The sequence below is a fragment of the Camelus dromedarius genome, chromosome 26 (genome assembly GCF_036321535.1).
Source record: "Camelus dromedarius isolate mCamDro1 chromosome 26, mCamDro1.pat, whole genome shotgun sequence".
NCBI classification, from domain to species: Eukaryota; Metazoa; Chordata; class Mammalia; order Artiodactyla; family Camelidae; genus Camelus; species Camelus dromedarius.
In genome coordinates, this window is record NC_087461.1 from 7,411,810 (window position 1) to 7,437,630 (window position 25,821).

Below are 25,821 nucleotides of genomic sequence, written 5' to 3' on the forward strand. Positions count from 1 at the left end.
GGGAGCAGTCCTTCTATGAGAAGGAACACCACTTGAGAAATTGGCAAGTAGAGAAACACACATGCACACCCTCCCCGACCTCCCACCCCCAGCTTACAGTTTTGAAAACATTAAGGATGAACTCAAGCAGGATGAGGCAGAGAAACCATTAGAAATAGTAACTCCTCTGCTGAAAGCAGTGCAAGGGGGAAGCAGTGTTGTTTAAAAATAGTAACTCCTCTGCAGAGGTAGTATTGTGTAATTGGCAACATTGTCACAGTCTTCTCTGACTTGACTCCAGATGGTCCAACCCTTCCCTGTCCAGTTTACAGCTGTTTTTTTTTTCTCTTTTCCATTAGGATGGATGAAAATTATAACCTCTTGCCTCATGGAGTCAATTTCCAAGATGCCATCTTTCCTGACACTCAAGAAAACAGAAGGATGTTTTCCAGCCTTTTCCAGTTTTCCAACTGTTCCCAAGGGCAGCAGCTGGTGACTTTCTCCAGTGACTGGGAGATCCAAGAAGACAATAGGGTAAGAGCTGGCTGTGCCCTGTGCCCCAGCAAAATAGTAGAATATCTGCTTTGTATGAATTGTGTGACTTAGGAAGTCAAGCGTCATCTTCCAAAAGCCCAGACCAGAGTCACATCCTCGCCTCACTGCTCCCTCCCAGCGGTGAACAAACACTGCTTATAAACTTTGGGTTCCTGAGGCTTTACTGTTTGGCACAGGCCCCCTCACAGAGTGAGGGGACAAGATGAAGGCTGGCATATTGTGCCTCAGTTTCCTCTTCCGTAAAATGGAAATAATACTAGCACCTATGCTGCAGGGCTGATGCAGTGTGATTTAAAGGTGTAGGAAATGTACGTGTGTAAAGCCTTCAGCGTAGTGCTGTGCGGAGTACGCGCTCGATGCCTGTGAGCCACTGTGCCTCCGACCGTTATCATCACTGTTACTATCACTATTGCCGGTGTAGGGCTCTAAGGAATTTTCTAAGAGGAAAGGAAGAGTCCTCCAGGAAATGAAATAATTGTTAAATCGAACACCTCTGTGGTTCTTATGTGTAATTGTTAAGACACAGAGGTACAGGATGATTAAGGTAATTGTGGAACATAAGGGTCGGGATAATTTTGGGTGTGAAAATTTAAAAGGGGTCTTTCAGCCTGGGGAAGATGCCAGAGTTGCGGGAACGTTTTGAGGACTGTCACTTCCCCAAAGCAGTGGCATGGCCACAACTGAGCTGGGGTGATTATGGCACCAGGTCAGGGGAGGCGGTGGCCCAGTCTGCCCTGTGAGATGTCTTCAGGGCTGCACAACAGAGTGCTAGAGAGAGTCCTGTTGTAGGGGTGTGGCTGTCCCCTGGGACAGGGACTTCGTTTATGGGTTCGTGAACCAACTTGCACGTTGCGTGGCTGCTGCTTTTCATGGGAGATGTCAGTCTCTTGCCCAGTGGGTTGGCATCAGGTAGCGGCCTCGTGCTTCCGAGCATCCTGATGTGCCCAGGGCTCCCTGGCACCTGGAGACCCTCTTCACGTTCTTTGCACAGAAGCTGTTTTCATCGTAGGCAGGTGCGTCCACCTGAGAACTGTTGAATCTTACTTCCTTGACATCACCAAGGGTTCCTTCCGTAGGCCCACCCTACTGACAGAGCTCTAGGCTCTTCTCGCTCCTCCTCCATGGTTTGCTAGAATTTTTTCCTATATTTTACTCCCAACATGGTTCCAAGCACCTGTGGGTTTTTCCCACCCTTTTAGTCTGTACCAGCACCCACTCCGCACTGAACTGGACCTACTGGGTGTGAGGCTGAGCATCCCCAGCCTGAGTCAGACCTGAGCAGATTCCAGAGAACATCTTTTTAGTCTAGGTCCTTTGATTCTCCATTTGGTGAGAGTTTTAGTTACACTTGGTAACAATAGATTTATATCAGGGGATCAGATGTTGTTCCAAAAATACCTCATAGCTCAGCCCCCAAACTCTTTAGCTGCGTAACTGATTAGCTCTGTGGTCACATAATGAAGCTATTAGCGTTTCCCTGGAATTAGATTTTCCATCATTAGAAGAAAATAGAACAATGGGGCCGTGGAGAATTGTTCCAATGCGAAGGCAGTCCTATTTCTGGTGATCAGATGTTGATCTTGGGGAGAATTCCTTTTCCCTTTCATCACCCTGGTCCCTTAGATAACAAGAGGGTGAGCTGCTGCATTGCTCTTAAAGTCAGAAGCTTTGGGAGGAAGAAAATGAATTCTTCCAGATGGCTGAGCTGCCGCAGAGCTGAGTTTAGGTGTTGGAGCTGATGGACCTCGCAGTTTTCCACACCTTGGCTCCTTCCGTCTCTATCTCCTGCCCACTCAGGTAGGTACCACACCAGAGCTCCGTGAAATTCGCTAGTTTGAGAATTTAGGATGAGACTAAAACTAAGTTGGCTTTCTGGTGAATTTCAGCTTTTACATTTTATGATGCTTTTGGAGACATTTTTACAACCTCTAGAGTAATGGAAGTAGTTGTGAATTGAAGATCTCAGAGTTGGATGAAAAGCTGTTGACAATTACTTACTCCTTTCTTCAAGAAAACAAAAAAAAAAGCCAAATTCTCAGCTTTTTCTGTGTGAAGGTTGAGCACCCAATTTTCTCTCCTGCCTGGGGTAAATGCATCATGCTGCGTCGGAAGCAGTCTGTGTTGCTGGGTGGTGGGTCCTCAGTCAGGAGGGACCAGAGGAGCTGTCCATGCCACCTTTTTATTCTGCTCGGAGCAGCGGTAAACTCCTGGTAGTTGGAACGCGTGTTCAAGATCGTTAGGAATGGCCTTGGATGTTGCACATTGCACGGCTTTCTCATCTTGCATACGTGTTTAGATGATGAGACGTCCTGGAGGAACATGTGATGAGTTGTCCTTTCCACTCTTGCTGCTCCTGTTCTTCTGAGCCACCAGTCAGCTTCCACCGTGGCTCTAGGCAGTGGTTGTGAAGGGCGCATTTCATTCTTTTCACTGATAGCATTGCGTGAGTCTGGGACTCTAGAGTTCATCCAGAGGCTAAGAAATGGACTCAAGGGAAAATCTTATGTAGGGAAACTTTTAGTGATGCACACCCAGGGCGACCTGCAACTCTGTCCTCAGCAGCCAGACCCTCCCGTCCTCCAGTGCCATCCTCAAACATCCCACCCCCACCTCCGTAAGTAGAAACAATCTTGCTTTCAAAAGTTGCCAGGAAGTCAACAGCATTACAGAGCGTTGAGCATCTCTTGGGTTCTGCATCATGGTGTTAATGGGACCTTGGGGGATGTCTTTGGCAAGTTAAGAGCATCCATCCCGTTTACTGGCAGGGATCTCTCCACACCAGCCAGGAACATTTCCCTTCTTTTCTTCCTTGCTGGATGAGCGTAACAATCAAAACAGAAGTTGGCTGTTTTCTTCTCTCTGCAAGGACTGTCCTCCAGGACCGAGACCCAGACTGACCCACGCTTACATCAGTCTGTCCTGGAATGTCAGGGGATTGAAATAAAATCTGTGAAAGGCCTGGTGCCATCGTTCTCTTTACCCTTTTTGGAGTCGGGAAGGATGGTGGGGAAGCTGTCATCCTCTCAGCTGCATCAGAAGGGATGTAAACTTTTCTTCGGAAGATGGAGATTGGCTCTGTCACTTTCCAGAGGAGTGACCTTGGTTAAGGCCCTTAATTTCTTACAACTTCAGTATGAAATGGGGCTAAAAACATATAAACTGTCACAGGTTGTTGTAAGGGCCTAATTGGAGCGTATGTTTGAAAGCACTTTGCATTTACAAGGGTTTATGACTGTAAATTGATAATTAGAAAATTTGGCTTTAAAACAGAATATGTCACTTTAAAAAGCATCCTCCTTCCCGGCGAAAAGGCGGAGTGGTGGTGATGGGATGTGTTGGAGGTGGGAACAGATGATGGAAAAGCTATCTTGATGTTGTAATTCATTCAAAGGAATTGACTGGGTTCCGGCAAGGGAGCACTTCTTTTTTTTTTTTCTTTTTTTTTTTTTAGATTATTCACTTTACTTTTATTTTCTTAACATTTTTTATTGAGTTATAGTCATTTTACAGTGTTGTGTCAAATTCCAGTGTAGAGCACAATTTTTCAGTTATACATGAACATACATATATTCATTGTCACTTTTTTTTTTTGCTGTGAGCTACCGCAAGATCTTGTATATATTTTCCCTTCTATACAGTATAATCTTGATGTATTTTATTCTACATTTTGAAATCCCAGTCTGTCCCTTCCCACCCCAAGGGGGCACTTCTTTAAAATATTTACTGAATTATAAACAGGTCGCGCAGTCACATGAGCTTCAAAATCTAAAAGTATAAAATGGTGGTAGAGTTTCCTCTCCCACTTCGAACACTGATCCACCCATTTCCCAGCCACTCTCCAAACAAGGAGCCACTGTTAAGTTTCTTGTAAACATTTGATGAGTATTTTCACCCAACAGATAACTCAAACATGATTCCTGTCACTTACTGCCAGTGGCACAGCACGATGCCCGCTTCTCTCTGCCCAGCCTGCTTTATTCCCAAGGGAATCTGGAAGTGTTTTCCGTATCGATGCTTTAAATGGCTGCATAGTTTTCTCTTGGGTGGATGTCTCACAATACACATCAAGTCTCCTGTTGGTAGGTGGTTAGATTGTCTCCAATCCATTGCTATTGCAGCGTGCAGATGTGTATGACACACTGCCTCGTACTGTGGGATTGCTGAGTCCAGTCTTGAGCAGATACTTTATTAAGTGCCCACCGTGAGGCACCTAATGGGTTAGATACTAGAGCTTCAATGTTGGGCAAAAGACAGAGTGCCTGATCTCATACATTTTACAATCCTAGTGATGGTGGTTGACATAATCCAAAGACCACAATAATGACTTTATAGTTTTTAATAGACACAAGTGCTCCAAGGAAAAGAAAAAACAATCAGGCAGTCTGACCTAGACTTAGGGGTAAAGCCTTTTCTCTTGAATTGATACTGGAGCTAAGATCTGCTGAAAGAGGAGGTATCCTAGTTAGTGTTGGGGTAACAGGGAGATGGAAGCAATCCATTGAAGAAGAATCTGTGCAAAGGCCCTGTGGCAGCACGGTACGTGGTGCCTTTGAGGAGATTGGAAAAAGCCCCTGTGGCTGGGGAAAAAGGAGTAAATGAGAAGAATGAGTGAAGAGCCAGACTATGCAGGGATGGAGAGATTCTGGTGAGGACTGGACTTTGTTCTAACAGTAATGGGAAACCTTTGATGTTTTGAAAGCACAGGGTAATGTGATCAAATTCACGTTTTGAAAAATACCAAACTGACAGGAGTAGGGAAGTGTATATTGGAGGGGGTGTAGGGATACGGTGGGAATGGGCAGTGGTGTAGATAAGTGTTGGGTTAGGGTGTAGGCAGTGGGGATGGAGCAATAGAGGCAAATTTGAGCAAAATTGGAAGATACTTAGGAAGTAAAACCAGCAGATGTTAATGATGGTTTGCATTTGGGTGGTAAAGGAGGTAGGAGGGTCAAAGATACCACCTGTGCTCCTGGCTGGCTACACGCCAGGACCAACACCGATGAATGGGAATGGGACAGGTTTGGTAGGAGAATTCGTGGGTCTAGTGGTGGCCATACTGAGTTGAGGAGTCTGAGCCATCATGTGAGATCTGGAATAGGTGCTTGGAACACTAACTCTGGAGGTTTCAGAAGAGCTCTGGGTAGAAGATACACCTTTGGACTGACCAATAACTTGGTGTCAGCTGAGACTGGATATGATGAGCTTTCCAAGGGAGAGGGCACGGAGCAAGAGTGGAAGCCGTAGGGTAGCACTGAGTCCTGCAGCGTGCTAACACCGGCGAAGAAGGAGCAGGCAGAGAGGCACGAGGAAAACCAGGAGCTCAAGGGCACAGAATGTCTCCGGAAGGATGAGTGATCGGCAGAGCCAGAAGCTGTGGAGAAGTCAAGTAAGGTGAGGACTGTAAAAGTAACCACAGAACTTCGGTGGCAAAGAAGAGGACAGTTCCATCGAGTGAGAGAGTAGAATCTAGGTTGCAGGGGTGCGAGCAGAGGGTGGGACGAGAGGATGTGGCGATGGAAGGGGGCTGGCAACCCTATCGGGGCGTTTGGTTGTGGAGGGTTGAATACAGATACATCTGCAGGTCAAGGGGGCAGAACGGTTGAGGGAGGGGTTTTTCATTTTATTTAAAGATGGCAGCAATCCTGTTCAAACCATCTTGGTCCCTGTTTTCCTACTTGTCAGATGCTGTCTTCCCAAGTAGACTGAACTGTTCAGGGGCAGGGCGATGTATTTTATTCACTGTTGTGTATTTGGTGCATTTTTATGGTGTCTTAACCCATCTGTTGAATGAATTTTCTCTCATCCAGAGAGCTCTGAGGCCTTAGTAAGCAGAGGCCTCCTCTCAGAGAAGCCCGCGCGGTGACTTGGACACGATCAGTTAGGCATGGACTTGACTTTTGGCCTCGCTGGCCATTTGACCTTTGGGAAATCCCTTCACTGGGATTGGGCCTTGGACACTACATTCGTCATGGGACGTCCAGGATAGGCATTAACAGTACCTTGATGAGGGTTTCAGGAGATGATGTGTATAAAAACAGCAGCTGCTGCAAGTCTCTGACGCACAGTAGGTGTACAAAAAGTGGTAACTGTCAACTGTTAAATGGGGGGAACACATTATTGGGGGTCTCTGGAGGAGATCCAGGTCTGGTTGTCCCCGTCATCCCTGGGTGGGACTCAAGGATCTGGCTGTGCCATGTGCTAAAAAAGACCCGTAGAAGAATCCGAGATGCTGAAAGGGCAAAGCCGCACAGGATCCCCCACCCACCCCCACCCAGTTAGTTAGGCAGTGATGCAGGTGGATGGAAACCCACCGTGGGCCCAGCTGCTCAGAAGAGGGGGGCACCTTTGCTGGTGGGTCAGTGCCAAGGGCACCCTGGGACCCCCAAGAGCTGCGTGTATTTCTCGTCCCTGTGCTCTCACAGAGGCGCTGGGCAACAGGATGCCGTGCTCCTGTTGTGCCACTTGGAATGCCATTTCCCAGACTGGCTGTACTTTTCTACTTGGCTACTTAACTCATGTCTTGGAGGCATTTTTCAAACACCTGGCATCGAAGTGAATGGCAGTGCCAGCTGTGGGATCAGTTTCCTCATCTAACAAAATAGGATAATAATAGACCCTACTTCCCAGGGCTGTTCGGAGTTAGTGTTCATGTACTTAATTCACTTACAGTAAAGGTCCAGTAAGTTCCGGCTCTGTTCTTACTGTGATTATTCTTCCATCTTCTTCTCCCCTGCCTCCGTCTTCTCCTTCCATCCCCTGCCTTTGATTTGGGTTCCAGGAAGTGTCCAGGAAGAGCAGGGGACGGTCGGGATGGACTGTCCTGAGAAGCTGTTTTCATCCAGCCCCCTCCTCCCACCCACTTCCATTCTGATGCCCTGAGTCAGCCCAGTTCTCTTCCCATGTCCCTGGCAGAAATCAGGTCTTGCTCTGCATAAAGTTGGTTCCTTCCATTGTGGGAGCTGGCGAGAGTGTGTCCTCATCCGACCTTGAAGGATGGCCCTCCGGGCAAAGAGGAAGTGAGCAGGATGAGGGGCTTCTCTGGGCTGTGGGGAGAATGCTCCTAAAACCCCCTCCTGAGTCCTTTTTTGGGATTCAGGATGGAGATCCTATCACTGGGAAAAACCAGGCCTCTTCTTGACCCTCTCACGTCCCTTGCTTCCTTTCTCCTAGAAAGATGAGGGTGTCCTGCTGGCCTGGAAGTACAGCCCAGCTTGGGTCTTCCTGACTGTGAGCTCTGCTCTCGGCTCCACTGTGGCTCGTAATCAGAGATCCCTCAGGCTTCAGCCCGGTGCCCTCTGCTTCCCCGTACCCCGTGTTCCCGCCAGACCGTCAGGCCCTTTCTGCCCCACCCCTCCCTTCCCTTCTGCTTCCAGCAGGATATTCTGAGGCCGCTTTTAGGTGCATAAAATGCCCACATGCATGATTTCCAAATTCTGCATAATGGAATGGCTGTCACTTAAATACGTCAAGCTACCGGCCGGCAGCTCCATCCCCTCTGCTGATAAAGATAACACCTCTAAAAAAACACACTTGGAGAGGAAACCGGGAGGAGAGGCATGTGGCCGGTCCCTGCCAGCGGGATGGTCATTTTGGGGGCAGCGGGGACCTCTGGTCTGCATGGAACCGCCCTGTTCCTGTGCTCTGTTGGTGACGCCTCACGTGGAACACGCTGGCGGGCTTGGCCAAGTGCCTCATAAATGGAAACTCCAGACAGGAAGTTTGAAAACCTGGCCATGATTTCTGCCCAGGATGAGGTTTTTCTCAGCGTCCCTAGTACGTCTTTCCTGTCTAACCTGTTTCATTGCTTAGGTCATCTCCGGTTTGGGTTGCTCTGTCCGTTGTCCCTTTTTTCCTACAATTTAAAGAAGCGACTGATGGTGTCCTTAACCGTCTTAGAGCTTTCAGGAATGCTGCCTAGTTTGGGGGGTGCTTTCACTTCTTGTTTAATATTCACAGCCACAGATGTCACGATAGAGGAGAATGTGGAGGTAAGTGACCCACATTCAAGTCACAGAGGTTGCAGAGGTTGTCAGCACATGAGAAGATAATTCACGTCCCCAAATGTCTGGTCTAGTGCCTTTTTTTTTTTTTTTTTTAACTACACCATGTTCCTGGGGGAAAAGCTGGCATTATATGCAACAGGCCTTGGGGATGTGGGATGGGGGTCAGGTTTACCTGGAAGTGCTCAGCGCGGTGGGAATTGGGTACCGTGTGCAGTGAGCGAGAGGGAGCTTACCCTCTTCACTGACTCGGAGGCAGCAGCGGCCTCCTGGAGGTGTTGGGAACCCACCAGATAATCCTGGCTTCTGACCTCCTGGAGGAGACTTCCTATTGGAAGAGCCTGGTTGCCTCCCCTGACGTTTCCCAGAGCAGACCAATCTGGTCCAGGTGGGCAGGAGCCAGTGGCATCCCCCAAGAATGCTCCCTCAGGACGTGGGGATGAGGCCAGGCTGTGTGTGGCTTGCTTCCCTGCCTTCTTCCGTTGCCCAGGCCTCCCGCCTTGGTTGAACTCTCTGTAGGCCTGCCTCTCCCTGTCAGCATGGTCACTTGCCCCAGGGGATGGGCAGCTGTGGGGGGCCCAGTACCAGGACTCCTGGCTGGCGGTGGGGCTTGCCCTGGGCTAGTAGATGCTGTGCCTTGCATCCCTGAGGGCAGATCTCATCTGGTCATCCAACTGACTGCTAGCAAGAGACCTCAAGTCTTGAGGAAATGAAGCCAGCCCTGGGCTTTGCTCTCTGTCTCCGCCCATCCTTGGCAGACTCCTGGCACCCAGTGAGGGCTCAGGAAGTGGCAGCCCCTGTCATTGTGCTCATCACCATCTTTATTCCTCGCAACAGCTCCAAAAGCCGGGTGGGGAAGCCCCGTCTCACAGTGCGGGGGAGCAGGCGAGGAGGAGAAGGCTGCCTGGTCACACATTCAGTGGTTTGCACTGGTGGGATTCGAACCCAGGCCTGCCCACCTCCAAAGCTGAACTTCTTTCTACATCACCCTACTTCCCTTGACTGTGCTGTTCCCAAACCAAGCTAGTATCTGGAATTCCTCATTTTTAAAGGCACCTGGAATGGACCCAGAGTCTCCAGGTGGCTGTGGGACAGGCTCCTCCCCCAGCCCTGGTGGACGGGGACTTCGCAAGAACTAGGAAGGTACCAGGGCTCCAGCTTAGAATGGCTCATGACGTAGGGTTGGCAGGCCGGTCCAGCAGGGAACTCAGGATGCCAGGCTGGAAACAAGGCAGAAACCAGCTGAACCTGTGGCCCAGGCTGGGGGACACCTGTCTGTCCAGGTTTAGAATTGGGGGTGAAGGGCCAATGAAGTCCAAGTACGCCATGCATCCTTAGAGTTGAACCTGCAGGGCTGCGAGTGTGAGGACAAAAACAGAAGGACGAAGACAAAACAAAGCCATAAGTGAAGCTGGGGGAGTGGTTGCACGGGAAGCCCAAGAGAAGCAGCGAGCATGGTCTGGGCTGTGGATGGCATGAGGTGATGGTCTGACAGGGGACGGCTGCTGTCGGCAGGCAGTGGGGGTGGGAGGTGGAGGCAAGAGGATGTTCCTGGCCTGGGAGTTGGTGATTGCAGCCGTGAAGCAGAATGAGTCCATCTTGGAGGGGACGGGAGACAACTGAGGTTGAGAACCAAGTCTTGGGGGCTTGGCTGCAGGTAGGGGTGGACAGAGGGACGAGACTGAGCAGACAGACAGCCAGCCATGGGGAACGTGGGTGGGAGAGCGGGCGGCCACAGGGTGGCGGGACCCTCTCTGAGAAACGGCAGGGAGAAGGAGGGCAAGGGTGCCCAGAGCTGAAGGTCATGGTGCTGGAAGAACACTGGCTTTGGGAAGAAAGAGCTCCTTTAGGACCACAGGGGGCACCTGCCTGCTTGTCCACATCTCCATGGTCGACATTGGGAAGTTGTGCTCCGAGGTCCTCAAAGAGTTAACTGAAGTTTGCTGTGCAGGATCAGTTAAGGCAAGAAACATCCTGGTTCACGTTAGAAAGAGTAACAGCCCCTTGTGCTTTCTGCTCCAGCCTTGGTTCCACGGGCCACCGCGGCTCCCTTCTGCTCACTTCAGCGAGGCCCAGTTTTTCTCCACGGTTTAAATATAATCTACGAGGCCCCGGGGCCAGGAGGGAGCGAGGGAGGCATCTCAGGACAGTGGACGGCCTGGGGTCTGATTCCACGTCATGACAGTCAAGGACTTTTCCTCCCTTGAGGACACTACCACCTTGTGGGTTGACGTGTTAGAGCAGATGTCATCATCCTTGACACTACACCTGTAAGGAGGCAGAGTCCCATGTGGAGCGAGGTCCCGGAGGAGCCGAAGAGTTTGGTGACATGCCTGCCTTTGCCAAGGGCTCTCTAATTGCTTCCTTTATTAGTTAGGTTGTGGAGTGGCTTATAAAGAACTTTTGAACCGTCTCCAATTTGGATAGAGACATTGCTTCAGAGTGAAAAATAGGTTGTTGAAATAACAAAAGAATTCCTTTAATGATCTTGTTGGCCTGTAGGAAGAATGAAGCTGGAGCTTCCAGTAAATTAGGCTCTCTGTTAAGCAGTAAATGGTGTTGTACTGAAGCAGCCTTTCAGAGGCAGGGCTGCCGTGTTGGAGGGGCGCAGGGATGCTGGGTCCACGGGCTGCCCCATCCTGGCTCCATCACTCAGCTCCTTGATTCTTAGAGCCTTGGAGGGAGCAGGGAGGGAAGGGCAATCCCCAAAGAACAGAAGCTTGGAGCTAGAGGTCTGCAGCGTTGTGCAGGGCTGTGTGCTCTGGATGGAGCGTTTAAAATTTCCGGGTCCCAGTTTCCACAGTAGAGTCTGTCTGGGTTAATAAACCCTGTCTTCTCCCAGGTGTGTTGGGAAAAGTGCAGAGAGGTAGGACGTGGGAGTGTTTCAGACACCGTCAGGCACTGTACCCAGGAGAACGTGGTGAAATCCCTCTGCTTTAAGGAAATGCGGTTTGAGCGAGTTCTGTAAACGGCTACCAGCTTCCTCGCCCATGTTCTGATTGGAGATGAAGGTTGCTTTTTTTTTTTTTTTTAAATTGATGAAGGTGGTATGGGAATGTGGTCCCATCTACAGATGAGAGGGCCAATTCACCAATTCAGGATTGGGTGGACTCACCCACCCAGGTAGGCACAGGGGGCTCTGGAAAACCACAGCCCATGTCTGTGGGCCCCACTGATGCTCTAATATTCTTGGCTTTGATGAGACAAGGAGCTCCCTGTGGTCCATTAGCTCCCAGGAGGTTCAGGGTAGAGGATGGGACCAAGTGAGGCAGGCGTGGCTTCTGTCCTCAATACACCAGTCAGAATTCACTCCCTGTCCCCAGGGGGTGTGAGTGAGGGGCCCTGGAGGGGCCGCTGGAACATCCGTCTAATGCAGGGCCCTCTACCCAGAATCTGGACGGCAGAGGGGGAGAGTCCTCCCGACTAGCAGTACCACTTAGGAGTAACTCGGTCCCCAGAACTGGTCCTGGGGGCTTTGAATTCACTAGGGCGTACTTCCGTCACTCCAACATGCTTCTTGTCCACAGACCATGACAGATTTATTGAGACATCACCTTAGCAACAGCTGGGAAAGGCTTACAAGGACACATGAGTTGCCTGGATGGAGGATTCGCTTTCTATTCTAGAGAATCTAACTAATGGTTGGTCACTAAAAATGAACTCTTAATTCGCTTTCATGGGACTCGGCAATTTATCTAGAGTGAATTACAGGCTTAGTCTCACTTGTGCGGGGTCTGCCTTTTCCATGTGTCATTTGACAGCGTGCAGAGTAAAGAAGATGCCTCTCTGGGGACATCCACTCTGGGTTCTGTTTTGCGTGATGCCTCTTTACAGGTGAAACCCCCATGTGGCTGGCGTCCAAGAGTTAATGATTTAGGATCACAGGGGAAAAGAAGTATGCACAATTAGCAGCAGCTTACTGCCGTATTTTCTACACCTAGACTGTGGTGGCCAATTGCTTGATTTTACTAAGATGGACTGTTACAGTCAAAACCATTGGAATTTAATAAAAAATAATATATTTGCTTTTTCATGTGCCTTATGACACTTTCAGTGAACTTAACCTGTAATTTTTTTTTCTCCTACATACGACCTCAGAATCTAACAGTCTTTGAGAATAGGTGTCAAATAAATATCGAACTCTAGTTGACCAGCTTGCTAACTGGGATCTCAAGATGAGTTGCGATGTGTGTGAGTGTGTATGTGTGAGAGTGACTATGAAAGTACACGTACATATAATTTATTCAGCATTGGTATTTGGAAGTCTTTTTCTTAGCACTTTTTTTTTTCAGGTTTGATGTGTAATATAAACTGTCCCGTCATACCTACGTGTTCTTAGGGGATTAAGATCAGTAGTGTGATTTTTACTAGCAGTGTGGTTTTAGGTAAGTTACTTGCTCTGTTACTCTTTCTTCATCTGTTAATTTATAATAAGGATGCCTTTGGCTGCAAGTAAGAGAGGAATCTGGACTCAGCTAATTTAAAACAAGGAGGAAACGTTATATATCACATGAGGCAAGAAAGAAAAAACTATGGCAGCTACAGTTGGGGTGCTCAGTCCCTTCTGGGGGACTCCCTTGGCTTGGCATCCTCTCTGTGGTGCCTCTGTCCTCAGGCCAGCTCTCGTCATCGACTCAAGATCCAAAAGAGGGAGACATCCTCTCTTCCTTTTATTAGGAACAACAAAGAGAGATTCTCAAGCCGACAACTGGCAGACTTGCTCTCGCATGTCATTGGCCGGAAGTGTGTCCCATCCCTGCACCTAGTGGCCCCCTTACTCACACCAGTAAGGGCCCTATTCTAGGACAGCCCCTCTGGAAGTAATGGCCGTGTGAAAAAGGGTGAAACTCTATAAGAAAGCTGAGGTTTAATAGGAAGAGAGGAAGGATTCAGGCAACCAACACCACAGAGTCTCTAGGATTACTGTGAAGAGTGACGGTGGAACATGTGGTTTAATGAGTGAACACGTATGAAACTCGGAACAGTGCTTAGGACCCAGGAGCCACTACATGTGTGTGTCTGCTTATTGTGCTGAACATACGTACTTGATGAGTCTGAGTGCCGTATCAAGAAAAAGCAGTGTTACAAATGGCATTGTTTCGTTAGAGAGAAAAGAAGGGAGAGATGCTAGAGGGGAGCAGGAGAGCAAATGTCGTTGATGCTCAGAGGCAAAGAGGAGTCGAGTGAGCAGTTGGCCTATATTTGGTCATAGTCTGTGTAATGGGAGGAGTTAGAGCAGCTTTCCAAATAAAGGGAAAATACTATTGTCCAATGTGTTAATGAATTCCAGTCCCAGTCCCGTCTTTCCCACAGCTATCTTCTTTCACTCGTTGAAAGTGGTATTTAACTGCAGAAGTATTCCTAACGCAGCTGGAGGTCTCTTAACCAAATAAAAAGCTGAGATTCCATTACTTTTGATGGGGGGGGGGAGAATGGAATGGAAAAATAGTGTGTTGTGTATCCATGTGTGTGAGTGTAAATCTCGATGAAAAGTACACACATACGCTTGTAAGACACCATATAAAAGCTATAGCAATCCTAGCCAAGGGAAAGGAAAAGAAAAAAATGGACTTCTTGAAGCTTTTAACCAGAACTAAAAATAATCTTCCTCGTTCGTGTTTGATACATTACCTAAGAAAAAATTCCCACTGCGTATCCCGAATGATTTTAGAGTTCATTTTCACACGATGTGACTTAAGAAGGTCCCTAGTGAAACAGAAGCAGACTCCCAGACATGGAAAACGAAGTTAGGGTTACCAAAAGGGAAGGAGAGGGGGAGGGATAGATTAGGAGTTTGGGATTAGCAGATACACACTGCTATATATAAAATAGATAAGACAGCAAGGCCCTATTGTACAGCACAGGGAACCATATTTAATAGCTTATCATAACCTATAATGAAAAAGAATAGAGTATATATATATATATGGAACTGAATCACTATGCTGTACACCAGGAACTAACACAACGTTGTAAATCAACCATACTTCGGTGAAAAAAGAGAAGACCCCTGTTCTGTCTGGTGGCATTTTATGTCATTTGGGACTTAGGCTTTTGTGCTGGCCATTTCATACGGCATTTTAAGTGGAACAGGTGGCAACTATAAAAACCAGTGTACGTGTCTTGAGAAGAAAGGAAGAAAAGAGCTCTAAATGTAAAAGTGCTTTCACATTCATGCGTCAGGTTTTGTTCTTACAGCCTGAAGAGATTTGGGGGCTTTGCTGATCATTAGGAATTTTTCTCAGATCCGAAGCAGATCGCCTTAAAGGGAAGGTGTCCATCTGACAGTAGAACCCGTCCTGTGAAATCCGGCCGCTTCAGAGACGGCAGGGAGACATTCTGGAGCTCTTACTCTGGAGTGAAAACGACAGTTTCTGTTTTCATTCTTCTTGGCCTTTTATCAAATTGGACTTTTAATCTTCTCAGAAAGCAGTGTTCCGTTATTTGTCATCCACCTCGTGAAGTCTGTTGTTTGCCAGTCTGTCTGGCTTGGCGCCGAGCATCAGCGAGTCCAGACAAGCATTTCTTCCCTTCTCAGGCCTGACATCTCCTGCCCCTCATCCCCCTCTACACAACCGGAGTATTTTCTTTGCAGTTGAGGGCGCAGGTAAGTATTTGGAAGCTTGGTAAGGGGGTCTTTAGTGCAAACCTGGATCTCCAAGGTTAAATGGAAACTGCTGATAGCAGCTGATTTCTTGGGGCTGGGGGAGACTTTACTTTTCCTCAGAACTAAAAGCTTAAGCTCCGTAAACTTCCTAGTGCAAAGCCCTCCTTTGGAAATCAATCTGATGGCCATCCTCAGCTGCCCTGAGCGGTGGTGGGGGCACGCCTGGAGCGGGGAGCTAGGAGCCAGTCTGCAGTAGCCCCAGCGCCTTGAGGAGGAAGCGACAGGGAACACACCCTTGTTACATTTGCCAGCATCTTTTCTGGGGCTCACGGTGACCACATGACTAGGTCCTTGAACTGTCCTGGCCTTAGCAAGGGGAGCTTTTCCCCTCTCTGCCCTTCTCACGCTCTTTGGTTTGTGATGCTGCTGCTTTGGCTGTAAAGGAAAGCCTGGTCTTCAGCAAGGAGTCCACCCGCCTGCCGTTTCCCGCTGATGCATTTTTGGGAAGGGCCGCTGAAGTGGGTGGCAGTCCCTTGGCACGCTCTGGTGACACCAGGTTTTCAGGCCTGCGATGGGTTGACTGTTAGGACCTTCACATCACAAGTGGAAACTGAGACAGGGTGAGGTTAAGCCACTTGCTGAAGCCACCAAGCCAGTGAAGGAAGAGTCTGGGTGGCAGCTTGTGTCTGGGGGATCCCAGGCCCGTGCTAATTTGCAGCGGCCCACAGAGCTGCTTTGGGGTGCTGGTGCCCTCTGCCAGCACCTTAGAGGTTGCCCGTAGTGCTAAGTGGAGGTGGGGTGTATTTCTAGGCTCTCCCCTGCTGTGAGGCACTTCTGTTCCCCCTCCTGCCTACTTTTTCCCCACGAGATAACACATTCTAAGACTACCAGTCCAAACTGTAAAAGGAAGAAAGTCTGAAAGCCACCAAAAGCCCCTTGTGTTTGTGCACAGTGCTTGATGCCCATGGAATAGTCTGCGTCCATCACCCTGCTTGATTTGGTCAGTAGGGCTGCTTTCATTGTCAGGGCAGAAGTCCGAAGCTTGGGACACGGCTGGCGAGGTTTGGGCAGCAGGGTCACTCTGGGTCTGTGTTGACGCCTCCAAACCCTTGGCTTCGGGGAGGCTTGTGCAACCTCAGCCCCTCCAGGGGCCCCCGGTCGTTTCCCACAGTCCCTGCCTCTCCCCACCGCCCCACCTTGTGTTTCCAGTCTGCATAGTTGGTCATTGCGGTGTGAGAGCTCTTGAGCCTGGCACAAAGCACTGGACGCGCACTGAGCGTTGTGGGCTTTGCTATGTCTATTCCGCAGAGATCAGGGCTGGAATGTCACATTGTAAATCTCCCGTGTCTGGCAGCTGCCTGCTCTGGGCCAATGAGCAGATAAGCCTTGAACGCAGGGATGGGGAATTTCCATCCTCCGAGGCAACAGGACCCAGACACGTCTTCCCGGCTCTCAGGGATCTACCGTGCCCCCGTCTTGCTTCATGCTGGCACCTCCCCCCCCCCACCCTTTCCAAACACACACGCATGCCACACCGAAAAACAATGCAGCAATACTGAACTTCTGTGGAGTTGAAGGATAAAAAACACAGCAGATGTTCAAAAGCCTTATGTGTCTATTCTTTTCATTGCATTTTCCCTCAAGAACAGTACAACTATGCTGAGAAAACCCTTAAGAAAGAAGACAGCATTTTAATTTTCCTAAGTCTCACCTGTAAGCATTCTGGGTGCCACGCAGTAATAAACACTGGGCTGGGAAGATGCCCCAGGCCTGATCTTGACCCTGGCCTTGACCCTGACCAGCCTTGAGCCAAACCACCAGCCCTCTCTGGGGCCCAGGTTTTTTGACTATAATCTAAGGGGTTTGGACTAAATGATTTATAAGCTGTCTTTCAGCTCTGATGTTCCCTTCTTGTCTGTAAAGATGGGTTCCCGTGGCCTGAACCTGGCTCACCCTGACCCCTGTGTATGCAAAGTGTAAAACACTTGGATAGTTGGTGTTTGAGTATCTATTATGAGCCAGGTGCTGCTCTAAGGGACAGTAAAGCATATTTCTACTCTTTTGTAGCTTATTAAAATGTATTTGTGTGCCTTTGGCCCTCCCTAGGCTGCAGTGAACTAGGGCAGTTGTAGTAGCTGTAGGACAGTTACCAGAGTCTTGAGGTTTAACTTTCATTCCCACTGCTGTGGGCATCTGCTGTTTCAGCCTGCCTCGCGCTTTTGGCCAGTGCACCCCGACTTCCCTGTGGCCGTCCTGTCTCCTTGAACTGATCACATCCCTGTGATGTCGGCCTGGCCCAGTGGAGTGCAGGCCCACTGGCCATGGTCAGTGTTGAGGAAGTGGACAGACACCTAAGCCAGGCCAGGGAGACTTTGGCTGAAACTACAGGGACAGAGGCTCCCCATTCCCCCTTGGGGTTGCCATTCAGAGGAAAGGACACCTGACGCTGTGGGCATCTTCACCACGGTGTGGGGTGGACCTGCTGAGCATGAGGTTGATGCTGGGGGAAGCAGGGCAGAGAAGGGCTTCCAATGGCATTGTCAGCACACCTGGGTCCAGCTCTTCCCAAACCTAAAGCAAGGCCTGGACCAGTCGGTTACAAAGCTCAAATGGTCCTTTTTCTCTGTTGGAGTTTTGGATGCGTTTGTGTTACCCGCAGTGCTGCTCTCTAGGAACTACTGCTTTTCTGCTGCATCCTTTGGGCAGCTCTTCACCCTGTGGGATGAATCAGTGAGGATGTTTGATTTCAAGATGGTACCCAAAGCAGCCTAAACGGTAGAGTAGTTATCAGTCTCCTGTAACAAGAAGCCCAGGGCTGTGCAGGTGCAGGGTTGGCATCTCGTGTCGTCAGAGTCTCAGGCTGTCAGGGTCCTGGCATCCGCGGCTCTCAGCACGACCTTTGAGTTGGTCCCCTCCTGGTGCGAGGTTGCCGCTGCAGAAGTCACCTCCTGTCACAGCTGCTTTATCCCAGATGGAAATTTCTCCCCAGATTCCTTCAGGGTCTTGGATGGTTGGATTTTTTTTTTTTTTTTTTTTTTTTGGTTTGTTTGCTATTTTGGTTTCATTTTGTTTTGGATCAGAGAGAAAAAATTCCACTAGCAGCCCTTGAGCAGACTTTTTTTCTGTGTTTCTGATAAAGAAAAACAAAGCCCGATGCTAGTTAAAGGCAGGAAAGACAGAGTCCACTCGGTGCTGTGGCAGCAGGAGAAAGAGACCTGGATGTTTGCTAAAACCGGGCTCGGCTCTGACCCGGGCGGAGGGGCTGCGGGCCTTGAGGGGAGAGCCAGCAAGGGCTCGAGCCCAGACAGAGAGGTAGAAAACTGCAAAAGGCAGGCGGGTTGGTCAGTGGGATGAGGCCACCTGGCCTTGCTGACTGGTACTGACTGAAGTTAGGCCCCCAGCCTCCGCCAGAGCCTGGGAGACAGGGCTTCTATCCTTCCTGATGGTTGTATTTCAGAGGAATGGCTTTCAGGTCCTTGAGAAAGACACCTTGGTTGTGGGAGATACAGATACATCACAAAGGGACAGAGGAAGGATGTGCAATTGTAAGGTGCTTTTATTTTTTTTCTCCTTTTAAATAAATGCTTTAAGAAAGGGAGGTCAGGGGCCCATCAGGCTTTTGGCTGGAACAAACAGTAAATTCTTTTTGACAGCTTTGAGAGTTTTTTCTTTCTCTTCTCTCTTCTCTCTTCTCTTCTCTTTTTTCTTGACAGGAACTCAAGGGGCAGTGGACCAACCCAGGGACATGAGCTTAGGCTGCTAGAAGCCATGTTAGAGTTTGTTCAGGTCTCTTAATGGGATGCGGTGGGGAAGATCCTTGGTGCCAAAAGTCGCGGTCCTTTCAGCACAAGGTTGACGTAGTGGAGAAGAGGATTCCAGGGAGCTTGGCTAAAGCTTGGTCAAGGTCTTTGTCATTTCCTTGGCCAGAATTGCATTATTGGCCCATGAGAAGCCAAGCCACCACAAGCTGCAGGCTTACACTGTGGCAAGAGGAGTGTGACTTCCATTGTTAGTGTAGAGTCTAACTGTAGACTCCTCAAGATACATCCTCTAGAGCTGAGAAGGGCCTTTTCTCTGAGCCCGAGACCAGGAGGAAGGTGAGTAAAACAGAGTTCTCTGGGCAGGAAGAAGCGGGTAAGAAGTGGGTTGGGGTCTGCTGCTGGATCTGTGTGCTGACTCGCCAGCTGTGATGGGTAGGGAGCCCATTCATGTCCGTTGTAACCATATTCCTGCACCACAGAAACGCTAGATGAAGGGGAATTGGTCTGAAGAGTTTAATACTGAGCTGCTGGGACAGCTTAGTAAATCTTCAAAAGCATAGAGTGATGGGATAAGACAGTTTTTCTTTGGGACTGTGGGGATGGTGATTTGGCAGAAGACAGCGACACAGTGGTCACAAGGCACTGAAAAAAGGGTGAAGTTACTGGATCTGGGTCTTGGTTACAAACCAGGTGATCCCGAGGGTTCACATGGAACTCTTCTCCCCTCGTGCCCAGCATCCTGCCCCAATAACTGTGGGCGGGCCTGGAAATAACGGGGCTTTGTCTCCAAAAGGCAGTGTTTTCAGACGGGATGCAGAACCCGAAGGGTTGGAGTAGACTGGGTTGTGGAATTCCAATCAGAGCAAGTGGTAGGATTTTCTTAAGTAAAAGCCTACAGGTTGCTTAACACGTATGTCCTTGTAAAGTGAATTAAGTTGTATTTTATTTGGATTAGGAGCACTTAGTATTTAACAGAGCCTTACAGGGACTCTTGAGGGAAATGGAAGTAAACAATTTTGGTGACTCATAACTCGATTCAGCAGAGTGAGGAGCCTGAATACCAGGCGTGTCTGAACAGTCATAGAATTATTCTAAACATTTTTAAAAGAAATGATAATTCGTCAAGTAAGTTGAGGGACAGTGTGCTGTCGTGGGTGGTTTGTGGTGACAGGATGAAGTACTCAGCTGTGAGTGACAACCGGTGGTGTCTAGGTGGGCTCATGCACGTGCTAAAAATGGGAGTCAGATGGCCATGGAGGTTTGCAGGGCTGCCATGGGAGTCTCACAGGTGACATGCATCGTGACTGGGTCCTGTATTTTTCATGGATAATCGTCATTTTTGGAGTGTTGGATGCCCCATTCACTAATCTGTACCGTAGAAGGAAACAGAAGATCATTCAAAATCAAAAACATTTCAGTTGGATGAAGTCTTTTATGGACATGACATGTGTTTGGGCTTGAAATATCCAAGTTCTGGAAATACTGGCAATTTAGAATAGGTCAAATCATGGACATTCTGAGTGAACTACTCTAGTGTTGGTTTTCTGAGTGAAGGTTTTCAGACATTATTATGTAGTGTGATTTCTCCATAGTAGCCCAGAGGTCAGCAAACCTTGACCTTCAGGCCACATCTGGTCAGCTGGTCACATCCAGCCTACTTTTGTATGGCTTCTGAGCTAAACATGGTTTTTACATTTTTAAATGGTAAAAAAAAAAATGTAGTTTGCGACACAGAATGGTATGAAATTCAAATTTCAGTGTGTACGCTTTTATTGGCTCACAGCCTTGGCTGGTGTGACGTATCGCGTGTGGCTGCTTCTGGTCTACAAAGTCCTAGATGACTGGTATCCCAGGCCGTGCGGCTCACAAGGCCAAAAAAGCCTATTAACTGGCTCTTTACCAAAAAAGATCGCCGACCCCTGCCTGCACTGGACCTTTTAGATGACTTCCATTATTTTTCCTTCCTGCATCAGAGGTCCTTACTCTTGGGGTCAAGCCTTGAGCGTTCCCTTGGCTGAGTGTCCACAAGCCCCCTGGGCTCCTCCGAAGTCGCAGTTCCACAGGGTTGAAACCTGCCCCCCTCTCAGCCTGCGGTCCTTCAGCAAGTGAGGACTCGGGACAGTGGTCCCTGCCTGTGTTCATGCAGTTGGTGTCAGGAGACCAATGACTTGTCCACAGTCTACCCGTGAAAACCCGGTCAGCCATTGACTTCTAGTTCCCGTTCGCTTTAGGCTGTATCAGTATTTCCTTTGCATGTGTCTATTTTAATGTTTTAAATTCCCTCAGTAGTCCCCACACAGAATTTTGGGGGATAGGGTAAGATGAACTAAGGGTGGGCACGAGGGGTCCAGAAGGACCGACTGGATTACTCATTCATTCCTTTGTTGATTCATTAATTCATTTATACCTCCAATAAGCACTTAAAAAGAGCCACTGGAGCCCTCAGGGAGCTCAGAGTCAGCGGGGGAGACATAACCTGATAAATTGCATCAGAACGTTAGAAAAACAAGTTACACTGGACTTGCACACAGTACAGAGGTAGCATGAATGAGAACTGGGTTCACTCTGCAGAGGCTGGGGTCAAGGGCACTGATCAGGGAGGGGTTTGAGGAGGTCCTGCCTGACCTGGGACTTGAGGAGGGTGAGACCGTTGGGCTGAGCTCTCAGAGAAGACTGGTATTTCAGGCATGTGTGTGTGCAGTGGTGCCAAATCATAAACCAGCCCCACGTGCTGGAGAATTTCAATTAGTTCATTACTGCAAAAGAAGTAATTTCAAGACAAGTTGAAAGGGAAGGAGAAGGTGTGGCTAGAAAAGGTGGGGGTGAAGGTCGACCAGGTTAGTGTTCAGTCTAAGTGATGTCATCAGAACATCTCAAGGTGTGGTTACATAACCTTGGTTCTAACTCAGCTGGTCCTCTGAGTCTTGCTCAATGTATTTATTGAACCTCAGTGAGATGTGGTTTCTTTGTAGGGGGAGGTAAATGTCCACGTCGGTCCGTCATTATTTTTGTGTTTAGGGATTGTCCTAAGTCATTCCTGCATTGAATTATTCATTCAACTAATGTTTATTGAGGGCCTGCTTGGTGCTGGGGACTGTTTCTGGAGGTGAGGATAGAGCAGTGAGCTAAATAAAACCCTTGCCTCCTGGAGCTCCCATGCTTACTGGCTCCCACTAGTGGTTTGGCTACAGAGAAGATTTGGGGAGAACCACACAAGCTTGCTTTTCAGTCCTGCCTGATTTTGGCACAGCCATTGTGGCCATGTTCTCGGTGTGGCCAGCAGAAGTCATTTTCTATTTCATACCTGCATCCCTTACCCATAAAAAGGGGCTGCTCGTGGCCACTGTTGATCCCACTCGTAGAATGATTATCAGACGTTGTGTTGAAGAGGGTGGAAGGTGAGTGCACGTGAGACATAAAAAGAGGCCTTCCCACGAGAACATAGACTGGACCCACCATTTTTTCAGGCGGTGGCACCCATGCGTTTTTGCCTGGGGCTCCCACAAACAAGAACACTGTAGAACCAAAACAGAAGTTTCGCAAAGTGATGGAAGTGATGATGCTTAGTGTTCTGCCCTGCCTTGTTTACACAAGCTGGTGGAGACCTGCTAAACTGATCTCATGACTTACTGTGACTGGGTCATGGCCCCCGGGCTAAGAATCACTGCGTTAAGGTGAACATTCCTTTTTTTTTTTAATTCTTATTTTTTTAATTAAAGTGTAGTTGACTTACAATGTTAGTTTCAGGTGTATAGCAAAGACATTCAGTTACACATACACATACATTGATATTTGTTCAGATTCTTTCCCTGCTGGCTGACGCAGGGCTTTAAACTTTACTTCTCTCTGTTGAAGGATTGTTTCAGCTTCTCCTTGGCCTTTTATAAGCCGAGCCATAGACCGCTCAGTCTTTGTATTACCGAGAAAGCCCGGTCACGCATGTCCCATGTGTGCTCAGCCCCTCCCGAGGTGACACCCAGGCTGCCCTGTCATAATTACTCCTGTTGGGCATTGAATGGAGTCAGACGCTTCCTTACAGAGGGGCTTGCGGTCAGCTCTGAAGAAAGGACCATGACTTGACACCTTCCCCGGAGGCGACTACAGGTCTGAGCTTGTGCGGTTGGCCCTGTTTGGCTGCATGGGTTCTTCTGAGGGTTTCGGATGCTGGGCAAGGAGGCAGGGAATTGAGAAATGTTTGTCTTCGCTGTTCCAATGGATTGCAGGAGATTTAGCCAGAAAATCAGGAAGCAGGGGGGTGGGGTGGGGGAAATGACCATCAAATGCACATTTTTCTGGGATTCACCACCCCAGTGTGTGAAAGCATTTCATGTGGTTTGTTTTAATAGAGAACAGTTCACCTTGTCCTGCTGTTTGCTTCTGAGCTGATCTCGGGCACGGTGGCTGGAACCTGAAAGGGTGATGCATGAATTCCTTCCTTTAGAGTCTTGCTTAGCATTCCAGCAGAGCAATGTCCCTTCCGTCCCCCCCAAGTGGAACAACCCTGTGGACAGAGCAGCCTAGGGATGACTCAGGCTGATTCTCTGTCTTTAAAATATGCACCACTTTCTGGTTTCTGGGGGGTACTTTGGAGAGAGTTTCCTATTAGCTTGAACTCTCAGACTTGAGGTCTTATTGATCATATTTAGTTTATTCATTCAGTCGGTATTTTTGGCCTCTGACCTGTCAGAGGGAGCCCTTGTGTTAGTACACAGGTGGGAGCTTATAGAAAACTGGATGAAGAAGGGACCAGCAGCTTTCAGGAGGAGATGGGGCTGGATCTGTACCTTAAAGGGAACAGTGGATGCAGGAAGAGTGCTGCCCTGGAGAGGACAGCCAGGGGCATGCAGTGGGTGATGGCCCAGGGCGGTGGTGGGGAGGATGGCAGTAGCTGGAAGAGAGTACAGGTGTGTGCATCTGAAGCATGCTCAGAAACAGGTACGGTGCGATTCCCAGTCCACTGTCCGTGCCATTTTGATGGGCCTGCACAATCACCAAATGTACACAACCTCAGCCTAACGCCCGCACCCAGCTCCCTGACGGTGTTTGCTTGTAGTGATCTGCATGCAGACAAGCCCATGGTTACACTTCCCTCTGGGCAGAAAACCCGGATGGGTTGGTATTGTCCAGCAATCTGGTGTGACTGCCTTGAAGAGTCCAGCCAGGCTGTTACTTAGAGCTCATCAGAACCATGAGTCTGTTATTACAGCTTCTCTCCCAGTGAGCAGGTCAATCAGTGCTATTGTGTTGGGTAAACTGGCCTGTGTTCCATAGGACTGGGTTCAGCTCAAGGATCAGAAAACCCAAGCGGCTTAGGTAGAAGTTTGTTTCTCACTCATGTGAAAGTCGTGTAGGTGGGTCAGGGGCTCAGGTCCTTCCATCCGGTTTCTCCACTGTGCGTGGCCTCTGTGACTAGCTTCAACTCATGTCCTCTCCAGCTCCAGCCATCACATCTGCATTCCAGCTACTGGGAAGGAAAAAAGGGTAAGAGAAGGACATGCCTTTTCCCTTGGTGAGGCACTTCCCAGAAGCTGTACATCACAGCACTCTGCCTGCATCCCACGGTCACGGCTTGTTCACATGACTACACTTGGCTCAAGGCAGGCTGGGCTACCTGGGGTCTCACCTGGGCAGCCACGTGGCCAGTTATGCAGTCCTTTAGGACTCTGTTACGGAAGAAAAGAGAGAACCAAGATTGAGGGACCACTGGCAGTGGTGTTTGGGGCTTCTGTTATTTAAATAACTGGAAAGAGTCTTCCCCACAAGGAGCCCTAAAACTCAAAGGTGATGCTGCATTCCACTCACAGCCCCGCTGCCTCCCGGGTATCCTCATAATGTCACAAGATAGAAATGAACTGGCCTAAGAACAAGGACTTGAGTTCTGACCAGACCTGTTGGTCTTCAGTTGGTCACAGAATATTTATTGAGTGTTCCCAGTGATTTAAGGCTTCAGACCTAGGGTATCAAAGGGCAAACCCTCTCTGACAGTGACCTTCACATTAGGGTTGAAGAGAGAGGTCTGCTGCTCTAGAAAGAGCCCTGCAAATAGAGAAGGAAGGAGGTCGGGGTCAAGGTGGCCCCTCCCCGCCACCATGAATGAGTAGTGCCTTCCTGCCTTCAGCTGCATCTGATTCTTACTCCTACCTACCATCTCTGACTAGGGCACCACCCTGACCCTCGGGTGACTTGTGCAGACTTCCAAGCTCGTTCATAACGTGGATCTTATTAGTGGCCTCTCAAAGGATTATACGAGTTTGAAGTCCTTGGAGAGCACATCATTGCAGTCTTGTGTGCACCAGCAGTATGTCTGAAATGTAGTCGTTATCTGTACATCACATTTTCCAACTGTAAAATCTCATTCCCAGGACAGACAGTATCCTGGGACTTGGCTTAGTGGGGGAAAGACTTTTTCGATTCTTTTTTCCAGATGCCTTGGTTTTTCTTTATGCGTTACTGCTTCTGTAACGGAAATAGTCTGATGTCTTTTAAGCTATTTTGTTTTCTTTGTAAAACACCTGCCAGGAGCGTCCTGTGCTTTGTCAGAAGAATCAACCTGTTTTCAGACATTTGGGTCTGACATGTTAACACAGAAGTAAAACTGGAGACAGGGAAGGCCCTGGAACGGGCATGTAGTCCATCCTAGCTGGGTCTGTCCTCGTCTTCAAGGCCGCCAGCTCACTCTGATGAGCCATGCTGGTACCTAGCAATCTTCATTTTCAGGAAGGCGGGGAGTTAGCCAATTCATTAAGATTTTTATTAAGTCATTGGCGGTGAAAAGTTACTGATTTTGGTCACTCTTAATGGGGTTGATCGGGCTTTGATGTCATCATTCTTTTAGGTAATTATTATGATTTGGTGATAGAATCTGTAGCATGCCTCTGTATGGCCCCACGTGGGAGAGCTGACCCCCACCCCCACCCAG

At 48.8% G+C, this 25,821-nt stretch overlaps 1 protein-coding gene across 1 annotated transcript in view; it reads left to right on the forward strand.

Annotated features, from left to right (window-relative positions):
- CCDC3 (coiled-coil domain containing 3) overlaps window positions 1-25,821 on the forward strand; it is a 57,853-nt gene that overhangs the window by 3,023 nt on the left and 29,009 nt on the right. Inside the window, exon 2 of the mRNA XM_031444851.2 lies at window positions 339-513. Coding sequence (XP_031300711.2) covers window positions 339-513 — 175 coding nt within the window. The remainder of the gene's footprint in view (window positions 1-338; window positions 514-25,821) is intronic.